The following is a 19,807-nucleotide window of genomic DNA, read 5'->3' on the forward strand; positions in this document are numbered from 1 at the left end:
TGTTCTGAGCCAGACAGGGATACATAGTGAGATCCTGTCAAAAAAAACAAAACAAAAACCAACCACATTCACTGGACCGCTTTTGAGCAACAAGGGGCATCTAACGGTGCCTGGCTCTTCAGCCATGCAGGTGTCCAGGCTAGATTAGCTTGGGTCGTGAGTCAGGAGTGAGACCACTTTGTGCACACGGACTAGAGTCGCACTAGAAGCGTTGCTTCTAGCCAGGCCAGAGTGGGACCCAGGCCTGGAGGTTTCCGTGTGGCCTGCGGAGCAGTCGCCAGCAGAACAGGGGCAACGCCCAGCACGGGCGTGGCGGGGCGACCGCGGCTCCTATTCGCCGACCGCCCGAGGCCACCTCCCTCCCCAGCCGCGGGCGCCACCGCGGAGCGCACGGCCCGGGACTGCGCGGGCAGGCGGGAGGAAGCATGCTGGACTTCGCCATCTTCGCCGTGACGTTCCTGCTGGCGCTGGTGGGAGCGGTGCTGTACCTCTATCCGGTAACCCCCGACTCGGGAGGCGAGGGTGCGCCTGCGCCGCAAGGACCTGGGCGGCCGGTCTGCGGGGAGCGCTCACGGGAGAGTCACGTGGCTCCGCCCCGGAGTGTAGTCCCTGTGCGCATGCGTGCTGTGGTGTCTGGGCTGTGGTCCTGAGTGGGTTCGGCAGTCCCTGTGCCCCGGTCGGATATTTGGAGGTGGCGATCAGTTACCTTGAGTGAATCTGGAGACCCCGACTCCTTCAAACTCCAATCCCATTTGCTTCCACATCCGGGGAGAAACTCCTTCCATCTTTTCCTAGGCGCCCCTTGCATCTGCCCTAGCGCCGTTGTTGGAATGAACGAGCTGAGCGCCCCTACCCAGACTTTGTCCACCTATCCTTTTCAGACGGGAAACTCTCAAAACTCCGGAGTTAGTGGTTAAGGAAACTTCCTTAAAGTGTATTATATAAAGCCGGGCGTAGTTTATTATCTGTAATACCAGCACGGGGTGGGGAGTCGGGAGGTGGAGGCAGGAGGATGGATTGAAAAGTGGAAAGGTAGTGAACAGCCCCGGGTAGATTACTGGTGATGGAGATGGTCCTTAGAAGTGTCCTGTCCAGAGCTAGTGGTGGATTAAACTAATATAGAAACCACATGCCTGAACTCATGAGAAACAAAACACTGATATGAAGAAGATGAGAATTCAGGTCTTACAAGAATAAGAGAACTAACTGTCCTAGCAAGCTAGATTCCTGTGGCTGGAGCGAATGTAAAACCAAACAGAAGATAGACATGTGTAAATGGCTGAGAAGCTATTCAAAGGGCTTTTAGTCTGCGTTCTACTGGAGGGTTTCAATAGGCAAGTGGCTATTTTAGTTTTAAGAAAAACTGGGAATGCTGGGTCGGGCCTGTAATCCTAGCACTTGCATGGTGGAGGCAGGAGAGTTCAAAGATTTCCTCCAAAATGCACCAGAGTTCTAGGCCAGCCTGGATCATATGGTCCCTTGTCTTAAATTTTAAGTTTTGTATGCTAGAAAAGATTTTTTAAAAATATGCGGCAAAAAATGTCTTCAATTCATTCCCTTTAAATAAATGCAAATCTCTGAATCAAGGAATTTTCAGATTTAAAGAGAACTTGGATTTGCGAGCTGGCCATGTCTAACTCCCAGCTCCTCAGGGAGCTCCGGTGGGAGGACCTTTAGCTTGAAGCCATCTCGGGCAGTGAATGTTAGTGAGACTCCACTTCAGAACACTCCTAATATTATTAACTAAGTTTTATGATAGTCGTTTTGGCTACTGTGTTGAGAATGGACAGTGATTATGGGGCGGGGCAAAGGTGGGAGCAGAGAGAGTAGTTGGAAAGATGACTACTATCATTTTGATGAGAGATGGTCTGTGCTTGGAGCCCAGGTGAGACTGAGTGAAGCTGGAAGAAAAAAACACTTTTGGGGGTGGGGTTGGGGGTGGGGGAACCCCAAATGAATTTAACCTCAGGGAAAGTAAGGATTTTGTCTAGCTTTTAATTTTGGTGGGAATTAGTGAGGTTTCATAGAGATCAGAGGTTTGGGGTTACGCAAGCGAGGTTTAAGATGCCTGTTTGACATCCAAGTGCGACAAAATCAAGTACAAAAAGTCTTGAGGTTTAAGGTAAAAACTCAGACTGGAGACAGTTTGGGGACTGCCAGTGTATGTATTATATTGAAGCTGGGAAGTTTGTTCCAGTCTCCTGGGGGATTTAGATATAGGAGAGAAGAGGTGCATGGACTCAGCCCTGCACTCTCCATATTTAGATAGCGGCTAAAGAGAGGGAGGAGGGGACTGTAAAGAAGCCTGGGGAGGAGTGGTCAGACCGAAGAAAGGCAAGAAGTCCTTTTTGAGTCAAGTGTGGCAAAGCATGCCGAGGAAGCTCAGGTTCAAGAAATCAGCAGAATTGATAATCCGAGATGAGTGGCCCCGCAGTGGAATGATGAGGTGCTGACCAAGCTGGAGTGTACGGAAAAGTATTAAGTATGCAGAGTTTTTAGGGAGTTTTACCCTACTCCCTAACAATTCAGTCAGCCCTTAGAGTGGTTCTTATCCCCAACAGACTGATGAAAAAAAAAACCTAGATTTTCATTTACGAGTGGTTATCAATCCAGATAACTTTTGGGTTAGGGGAAGGAGTTTGTGTCCACTTCCCTCAGTGCTGGGACTCCATCTGATGCTGACCGTGAGCACACACACACACCCTTCTGTGAGTTCCTCTGTGCATTGGCCCTGCTATGTTCAGAAGGCCGCGTGTCCCTGGTTTCCTCCATCCCCTTTGCTCTTAAAATCTTTTTATTTCCTCTAAGGAAAGGTTCACTGAACCCGAGGGGGAGCGGTTTGATGGACACATCCTGTTTAGGACGAAGTATTCCCAGTTCTCTCACTCTCTGCATTGTCTGGCTGTGGCCTCTGCGAATTAGTTCCCATCTGCTGCAGGAGGATGCGGCTCTGGTGATGACTGAGCGAGGCACTGATCTGAGTATAGCAGAATGTCGTTACTCAATTTTACTGTTTGTTCCTTTAGCAGAACAGTAGATTTTGGCTTTCTCTAGCACCCAGGCCTACCTAATCTCAGGTTCTTGACTAGTGTCAGGAATGGGTTTCATCTCATGGAGTGGGCCTTAAATCCAAATCCTGCAGACAGGTCATCATTGTAGATCAAAAGGTTTGTAGCTGGGTTGGTGTTTCTCTTTCTCTTGGGCAGCATGCAGAGTGCCTTCCAGTGTCCTGAGCATGGGTTAGTAGGAGTGCAGGCTGCAAGTAGGCGCCAGCTTGACCTCTCTGTGTTCAATGAGTGTGTGTGTGTTGTCTTTTGCAATAGGGCCTTACCATTAGTTGTGGTTGTTTGGGGGCTTGCATGGGACCCCTTTGGCCAACAAATGAAATAGATATAACCCATCCTGGTACTCTCTTCATTTGGAGATGAGAGACGGCCAGCTGGAATGCTGCCTCTTCCATTACTTTGAGATTTGTTTTAAATTACCTTCATATATGTAAGTATTTTAGGAAGCTTTTTTTCTTTCTTTTTTTCTTTTTATTGGATATTTTATTTACATTTCAGATGTTCTCCCCTTACCCCATTTGGGCCCGCCCCCCCCGGAACCCCCTGGTCAAATCCCCCCCCTCCTATGAGGAGGGCCCCCCACCTACCCCCCCACTCCCACCTCCCCACCCTCAAATTCCCCAAACTTCTAGTACTGTGTTAGGTTTCCATATGACACCTCAAATGGCTCTTTATTTTAGCTGTTTCTTCTCCTATTCCCTCCCTCGGTCCCTCTCTCCTTGCCCTCCCTTTTTGATCCTCCTATTGCAGCCTCCCCCATCCATCCATCCATAACTATTTCATTTCCCCTTCCTAGAGAGAGCCTCCCCCCCAACCCCGCCCCAGTCCCTTACTCTGTACCTAACCTCTTTGGTTCAAAGGATTGTAGCTTGCCTATTGAAAATGTAAAAGCTGCCTTTAATCCCAGCACTTGGGAGGCAGAGGCAGGCGGATTTCTGAGTTCGAGAGTTCGAGGCCAGCCTGGTCTACAGAGTGAGTTCCAGGACAGCCAGGGCTACACAGAGAAACCCTGTCTCGAAAAACCAAAAAAAAAAAAAAAAAAAAAGAAAAAAGAAAGAAAAAAAGAAAATGTAAAAGCTAACATTCACATATAAGTAAAGCATGCTTGTCTTTCTGGATCTGGGTTACTTCACTCAGGACATTTCCTTTTTTCTAGCTTTCATCTGTTTACCTGTGGACTTCATGATTTCAGACTCTTAATGTCTGAGTAATAGTCCATTGTGTAACTGTAACAGATTTTTTTTTTTTATCCACTTACCGTCGACATTAATCTAGTAATCTAGGCTGTTTCTGGTTTATGGCTGTTCTGAATAGAGCAGCAGGTGAGCATGGCTGAGCCTCATCTCTGTGGGAGTACAGCTATTCCTAGCTTCCTGAGAAATCTTCATGTTGGTGTCAGTACAGATTTGCACTCTGTTTCCTTCCCATCCTTGTCAGCATGAGCCGCCATCTATCGTATTGATCTCTGCCATTCTGATAGGTGTAAGATGAAATCTCAAAGTAGTTTTCTTTGATAACTAAGGATGTCAAATGGTTTTTTAAGTGTTTCTTGACCGTTTATGTTTCCTCAGTTGAGAATTCTTTGTTTAGCTCTGTACCCCATTTTTCAATAGGGTTATTTGGTTGTCTGGAGTCTAATTTCTTGAGTTTTTTGTATATATTGGATATTAGCCCTCTATTGGATGTAGGATTAGTAAAGACCTTTTCCCAATCTGTTGGTTGCCGTTTTGTCTTATTGACAGTGTCCTTTGCCTTACAGAAGCTTTGTGATTTTATGAGGTCCCATTTGTCAATTTTTTTGTTTTGTTTTGTTTTTGTTTTTTTGAGACAGGGTTTCTCTGTGTAGCCCTGGCTGTCCTGGAACTCACTCTGTAGACCAGGCTGGCCTCGAACTCTCGAACTCAGAAATCCGCCTGTCTCTGCCTCCCAAGTGCTGGGATTAAAGGCGTGCACCACCACCGCCTGGCCTAATGAGAGATCTTGTTTCAAAAATCAAGGCAGACAGCATTTGAGGACAATACCAGTGTTGATCTTTGGGGCTCTACATGCATGTACACATACACCCACATACATGGACCAGTAGCCAAACATTCACCACACACACACACACACACACACGCACACGCACACGAACGCACCCAGAATATACATGATATGGCTAACTGATAGTACTTTAAATTCTTAGACTATCTTTTGAAAATTTGGTAGTGGAAGAATATGAAAGCATTTTTTTTTCTACACCAAGAGCCTATTAGTTTTGTTTTGATACAGAGTCCTCAGACTCTGCTGAATTGTAAAGTTGTTAAAAGTCCTGGAGACAGCTTGTTTAAACTTGTAGAGTTTTTAAGATCTGTGACAATTCACCACAGGCTCCTACACCATTTTATTGTTGTTGTTGTTTTCCATTTAGGCTTCCCGGCAAGCTTCAGGAATTCCAGGGCTTCCTCCAACTGAAGAAAAGTAAGGACATTTGTTTGTTTGTTTGTTTTGTGAAGTAGAGACATTTCTTCCTTTTTGGTATCAAAACAAAGCTATAATTGTGTGTGTGGGGGGGTTGTTTGTTGTTGTTTTGTTTTGTTGATGGTGCTGGGGATGAAACCTAAAGCCTCAGAATGGGAAGCAGGTGCAGTGCCTCTGAACACAGCCTTGGCGTAATCTGTGGTTTTAAATCACTCGTTTTATTTGAATCTTTGTATTCCCATTTTACCTCTGGGAATATACCCTGTCCTTCATTTTGAACTGAGAGGAAGGATACTGAGTTATTACTTCCCCTTTCCTGTTCAGTGAAAGCTGAAGATAAGTTAGAAATAAGATAGGGGGAAAATAAAACTTGGAAGCTAGCCCTCGGGTTTCCCAGGCCCTGAGCCTGCCTGTGCGGTCAGAGTGACTGGGTAGTTCTGGATTATGTCACACGTTCCTTATGTTGTTTCCACAACACAATTTCATGAGTTCTCCAAGTCCTTAATATAATTACAGAAACAGTGGGGCAGCGAATTTAATGGAGTTTGGGTTTTTCAGTAATTTAAGGTTATGAGCCTTCATCTGTTGACAGTCAACTCAGAGACAGTTACGTATGGCTTTCTGATTTTTCCAGGTTACATTGATTATATTACATGTCTGTCTTTTGTCAGAGACGGTAATCTTCCAGACATTGTGAACAGTGGAAGTTTGCATGAGTTCCTGGTTAATTTGCATGAAAGATACGGGCCTGTGGTCTCTTTCTGGTTTGGCAGGCGTCTTGTGGTTAGCTTGGGCTCCGCTGATGTACTGAAGCAGCATTTCAACCCCAATAAGACTTGTAAGTTACATTTTTTTTTTTCTCCTCAGCTGACCCCTACCTTTGATGACTAAATGTTTATAAAGAAAGAGTGCTGTTGGATAGAAATAGCTAACGTTTATAGAATGCTTTGAACTGTGTGCTAGGTGTATATTAAAGTCTTGGTTGTTTCATTTAATAGGATAGAATGATATGAAGTTAATTTTGTCTTTAATTTACAGATATGCATAACTCACTCCTATTGTGAATTACACCAGGGTTCTTTTGAGGGAATCCGAGCAGTAGATCCAGAGTCCATCTGGAAGGGTGAACGTGTATGAGCAACTAGGGGAAGCCTGAGGAATATTAATGAGAAAAATAGCTGAACTGTCACATATCCAGTCTGGAACACTCACTTACTCGGTGGTGACAGGAGCAGACTCATGGAATACTAAGCACTTGCTAGATGAACAGGCACGCAGGAAAACTGCATTTCTGTAACAGGATAAAGGCTCTGGATATTTCTGAGAAAACTAAGTCACTATTCAGAAAAAAATTAATCTTTGCCTTATTCATCATATCAAAATACATTTCAGGGCTGGGGAAGATTCAGTTGATCAAATGCTGGGCACACAGGCATGCGGGCTGTGAGCCCCAGAGCTCACGCAGAAAGCCACTCTCCTGTCATTGCAGGGCCGGAGAGGTAGCCATTGCTGGGCTCACTGGTTAAATTGGCAACTCTCTATGTTGTTAACAGTTAGGGGGACTTAGGATTTCAACTTCCTTACATTTTTTGTGTTTGAATTGTTTTTAGTAATATGTGTATGCACACATACAATATCACTACTAAAGGAGTAGAAAGAGAAGAGAAACTGACATCAGCTGATTTTGTTAGCTAATACTTGGAAACGACACACAGTATTATCCATTTGGCTTTAAACTTAGTATGTGTGGGGTGTGGCTCAGGTGTTACAAGTACTTCCAAAAGACCCAGGCTCAGTTACCAGCACACACGGACACTCACAACTGCCTGAGCTCCAGTTCCAGAAGACGCAACATTTTTTTTTTCTGGCTTCTGTATGGATGTAGTGCACAGAGATACATGCAGGCAAAATACCCAGGCCCAAAAAAGAAAAGAAAAAGAAAAGAAGCCAAATCTTTTTTTTAAACAAAAAAAATTATACCCATGTTCATAGACTTCTTTGCAGGCTGATGAAGTACTACAGAATTCTGGATCAGGGCAGTTTTGCCCATTTGCATTGACCCTTGAACTATTCAGAGTTACAAAGACTATTAATGGTGTTGTGGAAAGATTGCTATGCTCTGTGCTGTCCCCCTTTACCCCACTGACCTCTGATTTCTTTTGACTGTTTTTTCGTTTGAATGATTATTTTGATATAGAAATCCTGAATCTGTCTGTTTCAGTGGACCCATTTGAGACCATGTTGAAGTCATTACTAGGGTATCAGTCTGGAGGTGGGAGCGTGGGTGAGGCCCTCGTGAGGGGGAGACTTCGTGGAGATGCTGTCACTGCTGCTCTGCACAGCAACTTCCCTCTCCTGCTACAGGTAAGCGAGGGCTTGGTCTGGGCATACAGTGTAAACGGCCATGCTGACAGAGTGTAGACAACTGTGTTTACAGAGTGTAGACAACCTTGTTCACAGAGTGTAGACAACCGTGTTCACAGAGTGTAAACAACTGTGTTCACAGAGTGTAGACAACCCAATTCACAGAATGTAGACAACCCTGTTCACAGAGTGTAAACAACTGTGTTCACAGAGTGTAGACAACCCAATTCACAGAATGTAGACAACCCTGTTCACAGAGTGTAGACAACCCTGTTCACAGAGTGTAGACAAACTATACTCACAGAGTATAGGCAACCCTGTTTACCGAGTATAGACAACCCTGTTTTCAGCGTCTCTACACTCTCTGTGTGCCTTATATTTGCCACTCTTACCCATTTTTCTAAGCTGACTTTGTAAAGATTTTACTATTGTTGTTGTTTGTAATTATAGGTAGGTGCACATGTCTGCATGTGGGAATGTGCACCTGGCTGCAGGTACCTGCAGAGGCCAGGTGGTTGTGAGCCACAGGACGTGTGCACTGGGAGCTGAAGACAGGTCTCTGGGAGAGCAGCACTGCTGAGTCATGTCTACAACCTCTCTCAGCTGGTTCAGTCTCCTCAGATTTTGTAGATCCAAAGAGGTTCCCTCTACCAGTTGATTTGTACATTATTTTCAGGACTCTCTCCCTCCCACCTTCTGTCTGCACATCCCCCTCCCGTGTGTGTGTGTGTCTCTGTGTGTGTGTCTCTGTGTGTGCGTAGGTGTTTGTGGTATGTGTGGTGTGTGGGGGGGGTGATGTATGTGTATGTTATGGGGGAATGTGGGGTGTGGGGGTGTATGGGAGGTGTGTGTGGGTGTGTGTATTTCTGTATGTGTGTAGTGTGTATATGTGATGTGTGTGTGGTGTGTGTGTACAGTGTGTGCATATGTGGTGTGTGTAGATGCATTAGGTTGGTCCTGGGTGTCTTCCTTGATCAAGTAGGACCTCTCACTGAAGCTAGCTCTGGTGATTTAGCTAGTCTAACTAGCTAGTTTGCTTCAGAGATTCCCTGTCTCTGCCTCCTGAGTGCTGGGATAATGTTGGCCACCATTTATATGCGTGCTGGGGTTCCAAACTACATCCTCACACTCTATCCACTGAGCCATTTTCCTGGCCTCTCAGGCCAGGCTCTTGAGTGTTGCCTAAGCATGATCCGAGCACACTTGGGACTCTCACGGAAAGCTCAGATTATTGGGCTCCGCTTGGACATGCTGAGTCTCTGGGAGCGGAGCCCAGCATCTTCAGGACGTTCTGCAGGTGGTTCACAAAGTCTGAGTACAGCACTCACCCATACTGTAGTAGTCACTTTTTGTTGCCTTGGAGAAGTGCCTGGCAAACAGTTTAAGGGAGGCAGAATGTGTTTTGCTTGATGGTTTGGAGGCTTCTGCTGGGCTGGCTGGCTCCACTGCTCCTCGGACTGTGGCAGAAAGAAACCTGGTGGGGAAGCAGGTGAAGGAAGGCTGATGACCCGCCCCACCCCGGAGGCGGGGAGGGGGGGGGGGGGGGGGGGGGGGGGGGGGGGGGGGCCCACGCACTTTCACAGACACACTCTGAAGCCCTGACCTCCCAGTAGCCCATGAGTATGAACTTAAATTTAGTGCTTCACGATCCGGCCTCAATACTGCACTGCACATGAACTTTCTGGGGGACATCTCGTATTCAAGCCTAAACACAAACCATTTCTTTTCTGCCCCTAAAGGCTCTTAGCTGAGCGGTGTGTGTTACTGGACAGCAGCTTCCCGTGCTTGCCTGCATCCTTACTCCCCACTGCTGGCCAGCCCCGCGCCTGCTACCTGCTTTGCTGAGTCCTAACATGTCGGCTCTGCACCTTCCTTATGCCTTACCATTCTCTTGATGGTAAGCTTTTGGGTTCTTTCTTTCCCTCTCCTCCTTTGCAGTGCTGATATTAGTTCCAGGCCCTCAAGCATCTTAGGCAGTGTTCTGTTGCCCAGCCCTAAGAATTCTTCCTTCAATCTAGAGCTAATCTGCTCACCTTTGACCTATTAAAATAATTTATCAAGGTAATATGATTGTTATAGAAACTATCCATATAAATAAATCATAATTTAAGCATGTATTAATATATATTATTGGGAATCATAGCAAAGCTGAGTTTGATACTAGTCTGGGTCATTTATGGAGGCCCTGTCTCAGAAAAATAAATAGCTAAGGAGTAAGTAAATAAACGTCTAAAGTGACCAGCCGGCAAGGAAGTGTTGAGCCGCTCTGTGACAGCTTTGCCTTGGCCTCCAGCTTCTCCTCTGTCAGGCAGAACAGCACTAATTACCAGAGTTACAACCTTAAAGCAAGCCACGTGCTTCACATCACCACAGTAAACCTGTCGGCTTCTTGGTCCAGATCTGAGTTGTGTGGTCCGTGACTGATTCTTCTAACTTCACCCTCTGCGCTGCAGCATAAACCTCCACTTGAATTCGGAGTGTCCACTCTCTCTTTTGAGCTCTTCTACTGCCTTTTGCATGTCTTTTGGGCTATGTTCTGATGAGACAAGTTCTGGATTGTAGACTGTAAAATTCGCTTAACTGATAGAGTAGTACAGATATTAATAGCCAGACATTTCAAGTTAATTGGTTATATTAACTCACTTAATCCTTGATAATTTTATAGGTAGATATTATTATTTCCCTGTTTTTACAGATGAAGAGACCAAGTAGTCTGTCTAAGAGCATTGGCAGTCTGGTCTCGGAGCGCTTATGTCCTACCTACAAGGCTATACTGCCTCCTTGTATCTTGGTCCTCTCCTCATGTAGATTTGCTTGGCTAATTTTATTATACTCTTTAGTACTACAGTTAAAGGTGAACATCTTTAATCCCGGCACTCAGGAGACTGAGGCAGGTAGATCTCTGAATTCAAGGTCAGCCGGGTCTTCAGAATGAGTTCCAGGACAGCCAGGGCTATATGGAGAAACAATATCTCAGAAACAAACAAATGAACGAGAAAATAAACACAAAACACAATATCAGTAATTATTAAACAATTACTTATTTTTTCAAAGAAATTTTGTATTTTTTCTGAACAGAACATGTAAGTCCATGATCTCATCGGTTGGTGTTATGCCTGGTGAGACGGAGATAGGAAAGGTGTGAACTTTTTTCTTTTCTTTTTAAGACAAGGTCTTTATGTAGCTCTGGCTGTCTTGGAATTTATGTAGCCATACTGCCTCTGGGCTTATCTGCTGCCATGTATGGCTGAGGCTGTTTCAACAAACAAACAAATTCTGAATCCTGTCCGGTAAACTGTAATCCCGCCTCCAGGTATAACTTACGGCTAATTTTTCTGTCATACAGTTATGTTAGTTGAAATTACCATAGTATTTTAATGTGATTATTTGAGGATGTTTGTAAGTTGTTGTGTGACAGCATGTATTTTGGGGTCTTGACAGTTCCTACGTCATGCACATGTGATTCACTTATGTGAGGATATCTGGTAATTAAATCTTGTAGCTGTGCTCCTGTGACCATCACTGGAGTCAGCTGACAGCTGTCACCTCTGTTAGTGTACCTTGACCACACATGACAGAACATGAGAGGTTTGAAAGATGCCTTTTAGAAAAATGAAACATTTGTCTTCTATTTGGACATTTCTGCTAGTATTAAGTCAGTGTATAATACTGAACTATCAAACAGACCTTACTAGAGTTCTTACCTAAGTTAGCCACATTCACACACTAAAAGGGATTCGTGTAATCTAGAGGGTGAACTAGTTATGCGTGCCTAGAGAATAGAAAAAAAGGCTGAGCGCGTCAGTTATAATATATCCATCATTTTGTAGAGTCCCACAAAGCAGATGGATTAAGGCAGTGGGCCTCCGTCTGTGGGTCTCAACCCCTTTGGTGGTCGAACAACCTTTTTACAGGGCTCACTGTGATTTCGTAACAACACCAGATTCAGGCTGTAGAAATGAAAATACTGTTATGGTTGGGGTCACCTCAGATAAGGGGCTGTGTTAGAGGGTCTCAGCTTTAGGAAGTGTGAGAACCAATGTGTTAAAGCATGAGCAGATTACAGCCCAGCTTGTGAGGTAAGTGATTTAAAAAAGAGAAGAGTTGACACTTAGTCTCCTCACTGTGTGGTCGCCCAGGGTTCTTTGGCAAACCAGCCGTGTGACAAAGCTCCTTACTACCTGAAGAAAAGGTAGAAAAATAGGAATAAGAATGCCCTTTGAGGAGGGAGGCATAAACAGCCAATAACTAAAACCATTCAAGTCAGATGAAGCAATGTTGGCACTGTTGCTTTAATTTTTGTGTTTTGACTGAGGAGTTTTGAGACTATAGCACATAGTGCTGTCAAAGGCTTGAGGCCCCAGAACTATGACACGTTAACTAAATAAACAATAGTCAATCTATATAATAGGTTAGAATGAATGATTAAAAAGGGTAGTGGAGGTATTTGTTTATTTATTGACCCAGGGAGCTATGTTAAGATGACATAGGTCTGAGGCTGTAACTCAGTTTTTACCTAGAAAACACAAGACCACAGGCTTGATGCCCAGAGTCCGCTCCCCGCAGATGGCGTGTCAGCTAGCTAGGGAAAATACAATACAGCACCAGTGTTTTGTTTTTTTTGAAGCCAGGTCTCACTCTGTACTCTTAGCTGGCCTGGAACTCACTCTATATACCAGGCTAGCCTTGAAATCAAAGAGATCTGCCTTCCTCTGCCTTCCTCTGCCTCCTGAGAACCAAACTTAAAGGCATGTGCATTCACCCAGCTGAATCCACAGTTTTCAAGGCTAGATGTCCACGCTCTCGGTGTCAAAAGCATTTGCTCCTGCTGAGGACTGTGTGATGGTTGGCTTTGCCTTCGAGTGAAGTTGAGCTAAAGGATGCCCAGACAGCTGGTGAAACATGCATTCCAGGTATATCCGGGAGATGTTTCCAGAGCTATGAACACCAGTGAAAGTGGCCTTCATTCAATTTGTTGAGGGCAGGAAGAGGAGGAGAAGGAAGAAGAGGAAGAGGGAATTTACTCTTCATGTCAGCTGAGATATCCATTTTCTCCTGGTTTTAGATATCAGACACTGGGCCTTTTATGTGTGTGAGTGTGTATGTGTGTGTGTGTGTGTGTGTGTGTGTGTATGTGTGTGTCTACAACTTGAGGGAACTTTACTGTGTAAGTTCCTGGGATCAAACTCAGGTTGTGTTGACGAAAGCCTTTATCTAATGAATCATAGTACTGGCCTATATTTTTCTTGGTTATCATTTCTGTAACTCTTTGTCAGTGAGTCCAGTCAGAGAACTGAAGCTTACAATTAACTGAATACAGAGGGCTTAATGTAAAAATGGTGGTAGATTGGAGTAATGAGAGTGTCTATTCAGGACAGAAGGCTCCAGAGACCGTAGAATAGCAGATAAATGAGCAGGCGGCAGCTCTGGGGACCTGGGAGGGTTTCAGGAGATCCCCGTCCCAGCAGTGATCCAGTCCCTGTTGAACGTGTCCACAGCTGGGAACGGCATGTACGATTCTGTGACCCACATGAAAATGCACTGGAAATCCTCCTCTAGAGCACTGTGCTCTAGGGCTGTTCATAGAAAGATGGTTCTCTGAGGAATAGCTTTCCTAGCAGACAGCAAAACAAGCTGTTGGCTGTGCAGATCTCTATGAAAGACCAGAGAAGGGCTAGAATCACTGAGGGTGGTTCTGCAGGCTCCTTTAAGGCAGAGCTGAGGTGAGAGCTTGCCAGTGTACTGCAGACTGGCACTGGGAAGCCGCATGCTTTGCAAAAAACTGCTGAGCAAGTGCCAGGGATCGAGGAAGTGTTGGGATCCAGGAATCACCTCACAAACCACAAGAACACTGATCTCAGTCAGACAGGGATAGTTTATTGAGCATATACCTCAGGACTGGTTGGCCAGGGCCATGGTCCAGATTCAGGAACTGAACCATGACCCTGAGTTAAGATCCTACAGGGTTCTTAAGCCCCAAATCCACAAACATCTGTGCCAAGTTATTTCACTATTCAGGATTTAGAGATAGGGGGTTTCCTTAGGAACATGTCTTAGTTGTACACTTTTCCCGCTCCCATTGGTTGGGGTATTCAGCTGTGGCAGGGGACTTACCTTATCTAATATTCACGTCTTAACTTGTTTACCAAGATGGTACTTGTCTAACATTCATGTCTTAACTTGCCAACCAGGATATCAGTTACCTACATACGTGCCTCTTTCTGATAAGTAGGATGTCAGTTGCCAGGGAGGTCTTGGGAACTTAAACTTTACTCGGCCACTACTCAAAATGGAAGTCTTGTTCCAGTAGTTTCTTATATTGGTGCAGGTGTCTCTCTTATGTTGGGGAACATCCCGGGGCAGCTCACACCATAAAAGCTTATACACAGGTGCAGACAGGCAGTGCTATTTGTTGGGTGGTTGGTTCAGGTCCAAGCTTTTTGTGGGTAACTATACGAAACAATTCTACTGACTCTATTGTGGTCGGCTTCCAAGGGCAGAGAACATAACAGAATATGTAGTCAATCTAGGCATTAGAAAGTTTCCTAGTAACAGCGGAAACATATGAGATAGTTCCCTTATAATGTCAGGCTAGCCAGATAACTGTACCTGGCCTTAACATTCCATATAGGCCTTAATCCTTTATCTAGGTCCTAACAGGAAGCAAGACTTCCTTTCTGAACATTTCTCTTTGGTATTTTCTGCTGTTAGCTTGACATCATGCCACAGAGCAAAGGACAAGTACATTTTTTTCATTTTTTTTTAAGAATTATTTATTTTATGTATGTCAGTACACTGTAGTTGTCGTCAGACACACCAGAGGAGGGCATTGGATCCCGTTACAGATGGTTGTGAGCCACCATGTGGTTGCTGGGAATTGAACTCAGGACCTCTGGAAGAGCAGTCAGTGCTCTTAACTACTGAGCCATCTCTCCAGCCCAAGGACAAATTCTTAGCAGACAAAAAAAAAAAGAACTGATAGGAGCCATAATAAGTGGGGAAGTGGTACACGGTCTCTCATCTTTTCAGTGTTTTCTGTGAATCCTTTCCCCTCTATATTATTTGTTTAAATTCTTTCCTCTCCCAGAGCGTGTGCCCTACCAATCAGCTACAGCCTCAACCTTTGTTTCTGATGTTCTGATTCAGTTAATGCTTCTCTTGGTTTCTTTCCTTCTGTGATCTCCTTTTAAGGCGGTGCTTCTGGGTGGCTGGTCTTGACCACATTTGACTTCTTAGGTTTTGTTAAATTTTGACCTCTTTCTTTCTTTCCTTCCTCCCTCCCTTCCCCTCTCTCTCTCTCTCTCTCTCTCTCTCTCTCTCTCTCTCTCTCTCTCTCTCTTTCTTTCTTTCTTGTGATTTTTGTTTGTTTGGTTTGGTTTGGTTTGGTTTAGTTTTTCCAGACAGGGTTTATAGCCTGGCTGTCCTGGAATTTGCTTTGTATACCAGGCTGACCTCAAATTCACAGAGATCTATCTGCTTCCAAAGTGCTGGGATTAAAGGCATGCACTACCATGCCTGGCATCCTTTCTTAATGTTTCTGTCAGGTTTTGGTACCAAGGTTCTTGAAGCCTTATAAAATGAAGCCTCTGTGTGTGTGTGTGCTTGTATGTATGTGTATCTCTATGTGTGGTCATCCTCCTTGCCCCCATGTTTTGAAAGACTCCATTTTGGACTGGCATTGCTTTTAGCTACTCCAGTGGAACCTAGTGTGTCTCACGTGGTTTTAATTTGCATTTCTCTAATAATGAGTGAGGCTGGTCTTACTTGTTTGGTTGCTTTGTGTGATGTTTTATTTTGCCTTCCTTTGAATACACATTTGTTTTACTGAAAGTCTAGATAAATACACATATAATGAAAACACTTAACTTTTCTTTCAGCCCAAGAAATGGTTTAAGAAAAATAACTGTCCAAAAGCATTTTCCTAGCTTATAACACATTTCCAAAATAACTCTCAAAAAAAAAAAAACCCACCATAAAAAAGATATCAATACCATATGGCTTTATAAAAGAACTTTTACATTTTTTTTATTTTTAAAGGTTCTCAAGTTTTAAATAAACTGCTAGCAACATTTTTCCCTTGCTCAAAAGTTTGTATTATCTGGGGATGGGACATATATAATAACTTTTTGAACAAAGAATGACTTTTAAAAATTCACACATACATACACACGCACATGCACACACGTACACACACATCTCAAGAGGGAACTTTTTCCACAGCAGGTAACATTATTTTCTCTTCTTTCTATAACCTCTGAATTGTCATCAATAAGATCCCTTTTAAGATTTATTTTTAAATATTTAGCTTACGTGCACCCATATCTGGGTACCATGTGTGGGTCTGGTGTTTTGGAGGTCAGAAGAGAGCATTAGGTCCCTTGAAGCAGGAGTTACGGCAGGTTGTGAGGCATGTGGGTGCTGGGAATTGAACCTGGGTATTCTGCAAGGACACGTGCTCTCACCCCCTCGAGGGGATCTTTCAGTGTGCTTATTTCCCGTTCCTATATGGTTTTGTTGAAATGTGAGATCTTTTGCCCATATTTCTCTTCATTATCTGTTACTGAGTTCCAAGAGTTCTTAAAATAGTGTCTGTGCCAGGCTCTTGTGTGATACACATTTGCAAGGTCCTTTTCTAGCTCAGTTTGCCTGGGAAGAGCAGATGTTTTTGACTTTAATGAAATAATACTTACTGATACTTCTCTTTCATAGTTGGCGTCTATTAAGATCTCAGCACCTTTCTCTGCCTGCAGGCTGCATGTCTTCCTCATATGTTCAGGTCTTGTCCATTTTCAGTTTATCAGTGTATACTGTGGATGTAGTCAAGGTCCGGTTTTCTTACACATTTACTCAGTTGTTAAAAGATGGTCCCATTCGACTTTCCTGAGAGCTTTTGTCAGCCATGTGCTGGCCTGTGGTCATGCTTGTCTTTTCCACTCTCTGTGTCAGTCCCAGAGTCTGCTCACCTGGATGGGCCTAAGTGTGCTGTCTTCTGACTTTATTTGTTCACTAATTCACTGATGGCTCAAAGCTGTCTGCTTAAGCCCACTGTATCTGGTGAGGTCTTAGTTTTAGTCTTATTTTATGACCTGCCCTCTAAAATGTGTCTTTTCAATCAATACCCATCATTTGTTGAGACCTCATTAGCCTAGTTTTCTTTTGTTCTTTGCCTACAATTTAACCTAACTGATATAAAAGTCTATTCTTTTTTAATGTTTTGGAGTTTTATATACATACATTTTTTTTTCTTTTATTGAGAGTAGATTTTTTTTCCCTCATATAACATATCCTGATCATGGTTTCCCCTCCCTCTACTCCTCCCAGAACCTCCCCACCTCCCTCTCATACAGACCCACTTCCTTTCTGTCTCACTAGAAAACAAACGGGCTCCAAAGAGATAATAATAAAACATAACAAAAGAAACTATAACAAAACTATAAAACTATAATAAAAAACTATAATAAAAAACTATAATAAAAAACTATAATAAAACTATAAAACTGTCATTGGCATTGAACAAGACAAACAAACAGAAGGAGAAACGCCCGCGAGAAAGGCCTATTCTTCTCTGGCTTGTTGCTTCCACCTCTTCATAGACGTTTCCCTGGGGTGTTTGTTTCCTGTGGATCAGAGAGCTTTCTTCTTCCTTTGTATGCCTCGAGTTTCTGGAATTTAAAGCTGCACACTTATGTGTGGCTGCTCTTGATAGCACGCTTTCCACTTGCTTGGGCTTTGCAGTAGTTGAGTGTGAGATTGCTATTAGTTGTTCATTCAGTCTTTCCTAAACTATCTTTGTGGACTCTGAGGTGTCTGTTCCCACATCTTAGTGTTCAGCTGGGGTTTTGACAGATTCACCACAAAGCTTGACACCAGTGAGAGAAGGGGGAAACGCTGGACCAGCCGTGGTTGTACATACCTTTAATCCCAGCACTCAGGAGGCAAGGCCAGACAGATTTCTGCGTTTGATGCCAGCTTAGTCTACAGAGTAAGTTCCACAACAGTTAGTGCTACATAGAGAAACCGTGTTTCGAAACACCAAAACAAGAAGTAAAAAGAAAAAAAGGAAAAGAAAAAAAAAAGGAGGTAAAAGAAAAGGAACTCTCTGTCAGTGGTTGTAGACTGGCTTTGTGCTGGGAGCCCCTTAGCACTTATCAGGTTCTTTATATCCAACCTTAACTTTTACTTCCTGCTTGTACAGATGTTGATGTCTGCCAGATGTGAAAGCTGAGGGCTTTCAGTGTTTCTGAGCATGTGGTCGATCTGTGGGCGTGCACATGAGTAAACATGCTGCTGATAAGTAGCCCCCACCTAGAAGCACAAACTCTGGGTCTTAGTGAATTCTCCCAAATTTGTACAGCATCAACTCTCATAAAAGCTCCTTTCCTCTACTTGTCAGCGGCAGCAGAGCTATGTGTTAGATTCTCATCCTGGACAGGGGAGAGCAGGACTGTATGAGATTGCATCACAATTCTCTGAACAGCATGCAGTGTAAAACTTAGAAATGATTTCCAGAACTCTCCACTTAATATTTCTAGAGCAGCTAGAAATCCTTAGGCAAAGAGAGACTGCTATATGTGGGATTACTTTGTTGGTGACATGAAATTGATGTTTTTGTTGTGTCTGTTTGTGGTGCTGGAGATTGAACCCAGGACCTGGTGCACACTGGGCATGTGCTCGCCCACCCAGCTACACCATCAGACTAGAAGTAATTTTGAAGCTGCATAGTAGTATGTTTTAGTTGACCCCAAAGTTATTGTAAAAAATGTCACCCTGACACTTTGGAATCCTTTTAAGGAGTACCTCCTGTTTTTCCAACAATTAACTTTATATTCCAAATGTTCCCTTTAAGGAGGCATATTCCTAAGAGATGCTAAATATGTTTATATTGAATATTTATTCTCTTTCTTATAGAACTTAATTGTAATTCCTTAAAAGAAGGCATAGGTCTAGCCTGTGCCACACTGAGGCCTTTACTGTTTCGTGTGACACGGGTCTAATCATCTCTCACTTCTGTGCAGAGTCGCGAGTGTTGTCCCCGCTCAGCCGTGCAGCATCTGAACTTGAGGTTAGACAGTCACTCAAGTGACTGCTTTGCAGGGTCACAACCGAAGGCAAAATCAAGGGTTTGCTTTGGTTTGCTGTAAAGTTTATAGTCTTTTACTATATAGTTTTTATTTCACAGGGTATTTGAAATCTGTGGGAGTGAAAGGCTGACAGGCTCTGAGAGGTTTCTCTTTTTAGAGAATTTTGAATTTTTAGCTTGTATAGTCTGTGTTTATTGTTCTGTGTTTATTCTGTCTTGTTTTAGAAATCAGCTTTTTTACTGAAGTTAAGGCCAAACCATTGAAGATTGAGGCTGAGACACAGCCGGAAATCCCTGCATGCTTAACTTAGTCACACAGTTTATATACGACATGACCATCTTACTGAATCCCTTGTAAGATTTAGAGAGTGAAAAAGAATGTGTTATTTTTCTGTTCTTTTCAGCTTTCAGAAGAATTGTTAGATAAATGGCTGTCCTACCCAGAGACCCAGCACATACCTCTGAGCCAGCATATGCTCAGTTTTGCTTTGAAGTTTGTCACACGGATGGTATTGGGTAGCACGTTTGAAGATGAACAGGAAGTCATCCGATTCCAAAAGATTCATGGCACAGTGAGTACAGGAAAACATTTAAAATGATTCTTTCATCAGGCTGAGTAGTTAGTTGAATGCTGACTTTACTTCTGAAGAAGACGTGTGTGTGTGTGCATTTGTACATGTATACCCATGTATGTGATGGTATCTTCTTCTTATATGTTCTGTCTAATTTTTGAGACAGTATCTCCCCAAGCCCTGAGCTCATCGCTTAGCTAGAGTGACTGGCTGGGGAGTCAGACTAGTCAGACTGGCCTAGGCTCTGACAATCCTTCCAGCATAGG

The 19,807-nt window shown here is 43.7% G+C and overlaps 1 protein-coding gene across 3 annotated transcripts in view; it reads left to right on the plus strand.

Annotated features, from left to right (window-relative positions):
* Window positions 1-382: 382 nt before the first annotated feature.
* LOC114619869 (cytochrome P450 20A1) overlaps window positions 383-19,807 on the plus strand; it is a 43,888-nt gene continuing 24,463 nt past the window's right edge. Inside the window, exons 1-5 of one of the 3 annotated variants that reach the window (XM_028765816.1) lie at window positions 383-497; window positions 5,476-5,525; window positions 6,197-6,363; window positions 7,747-7,889; window positions 19,374-19,541. In XM_028765816.1, coding sequence (XP_028621649.1) covers window positions 426-497; window positions 5,476-5,525; window positions 6,197-6,363; window positions 7,747-7,889; window positions 19,374-19,541 — 600 coding nt within the window. In that variant the 5' untranslated portion in view covers window positions 383-425. Of the gene's footprint in view, window positions 498-5,475; window positions 5,526-6,159; window positions 6,364-7,746; window positions 7,890-19,373; window positions 19,542-19,807 lie in introns of those variants that run through there. The other 2 variants (XM_028765817.1, XM_028765818.1) reach the window with 2 other exon arrangements.

The sequence above is a fragment of the Grammomys surdaster genome, unplaced genomic scaffold, assembly GCF_004785775.1.
Source record: "Grammomys surdaster isolate TR1022 unplaced genomic scaffold, NIH_TR_1.0 165, whole genome shotgun sequence".
Lineage (NCBI taxonomy): Eukaryota > Metazoa > Chordata > Mammalia > Rodentia > Muridae > Grammomys > Grammomys surdaster.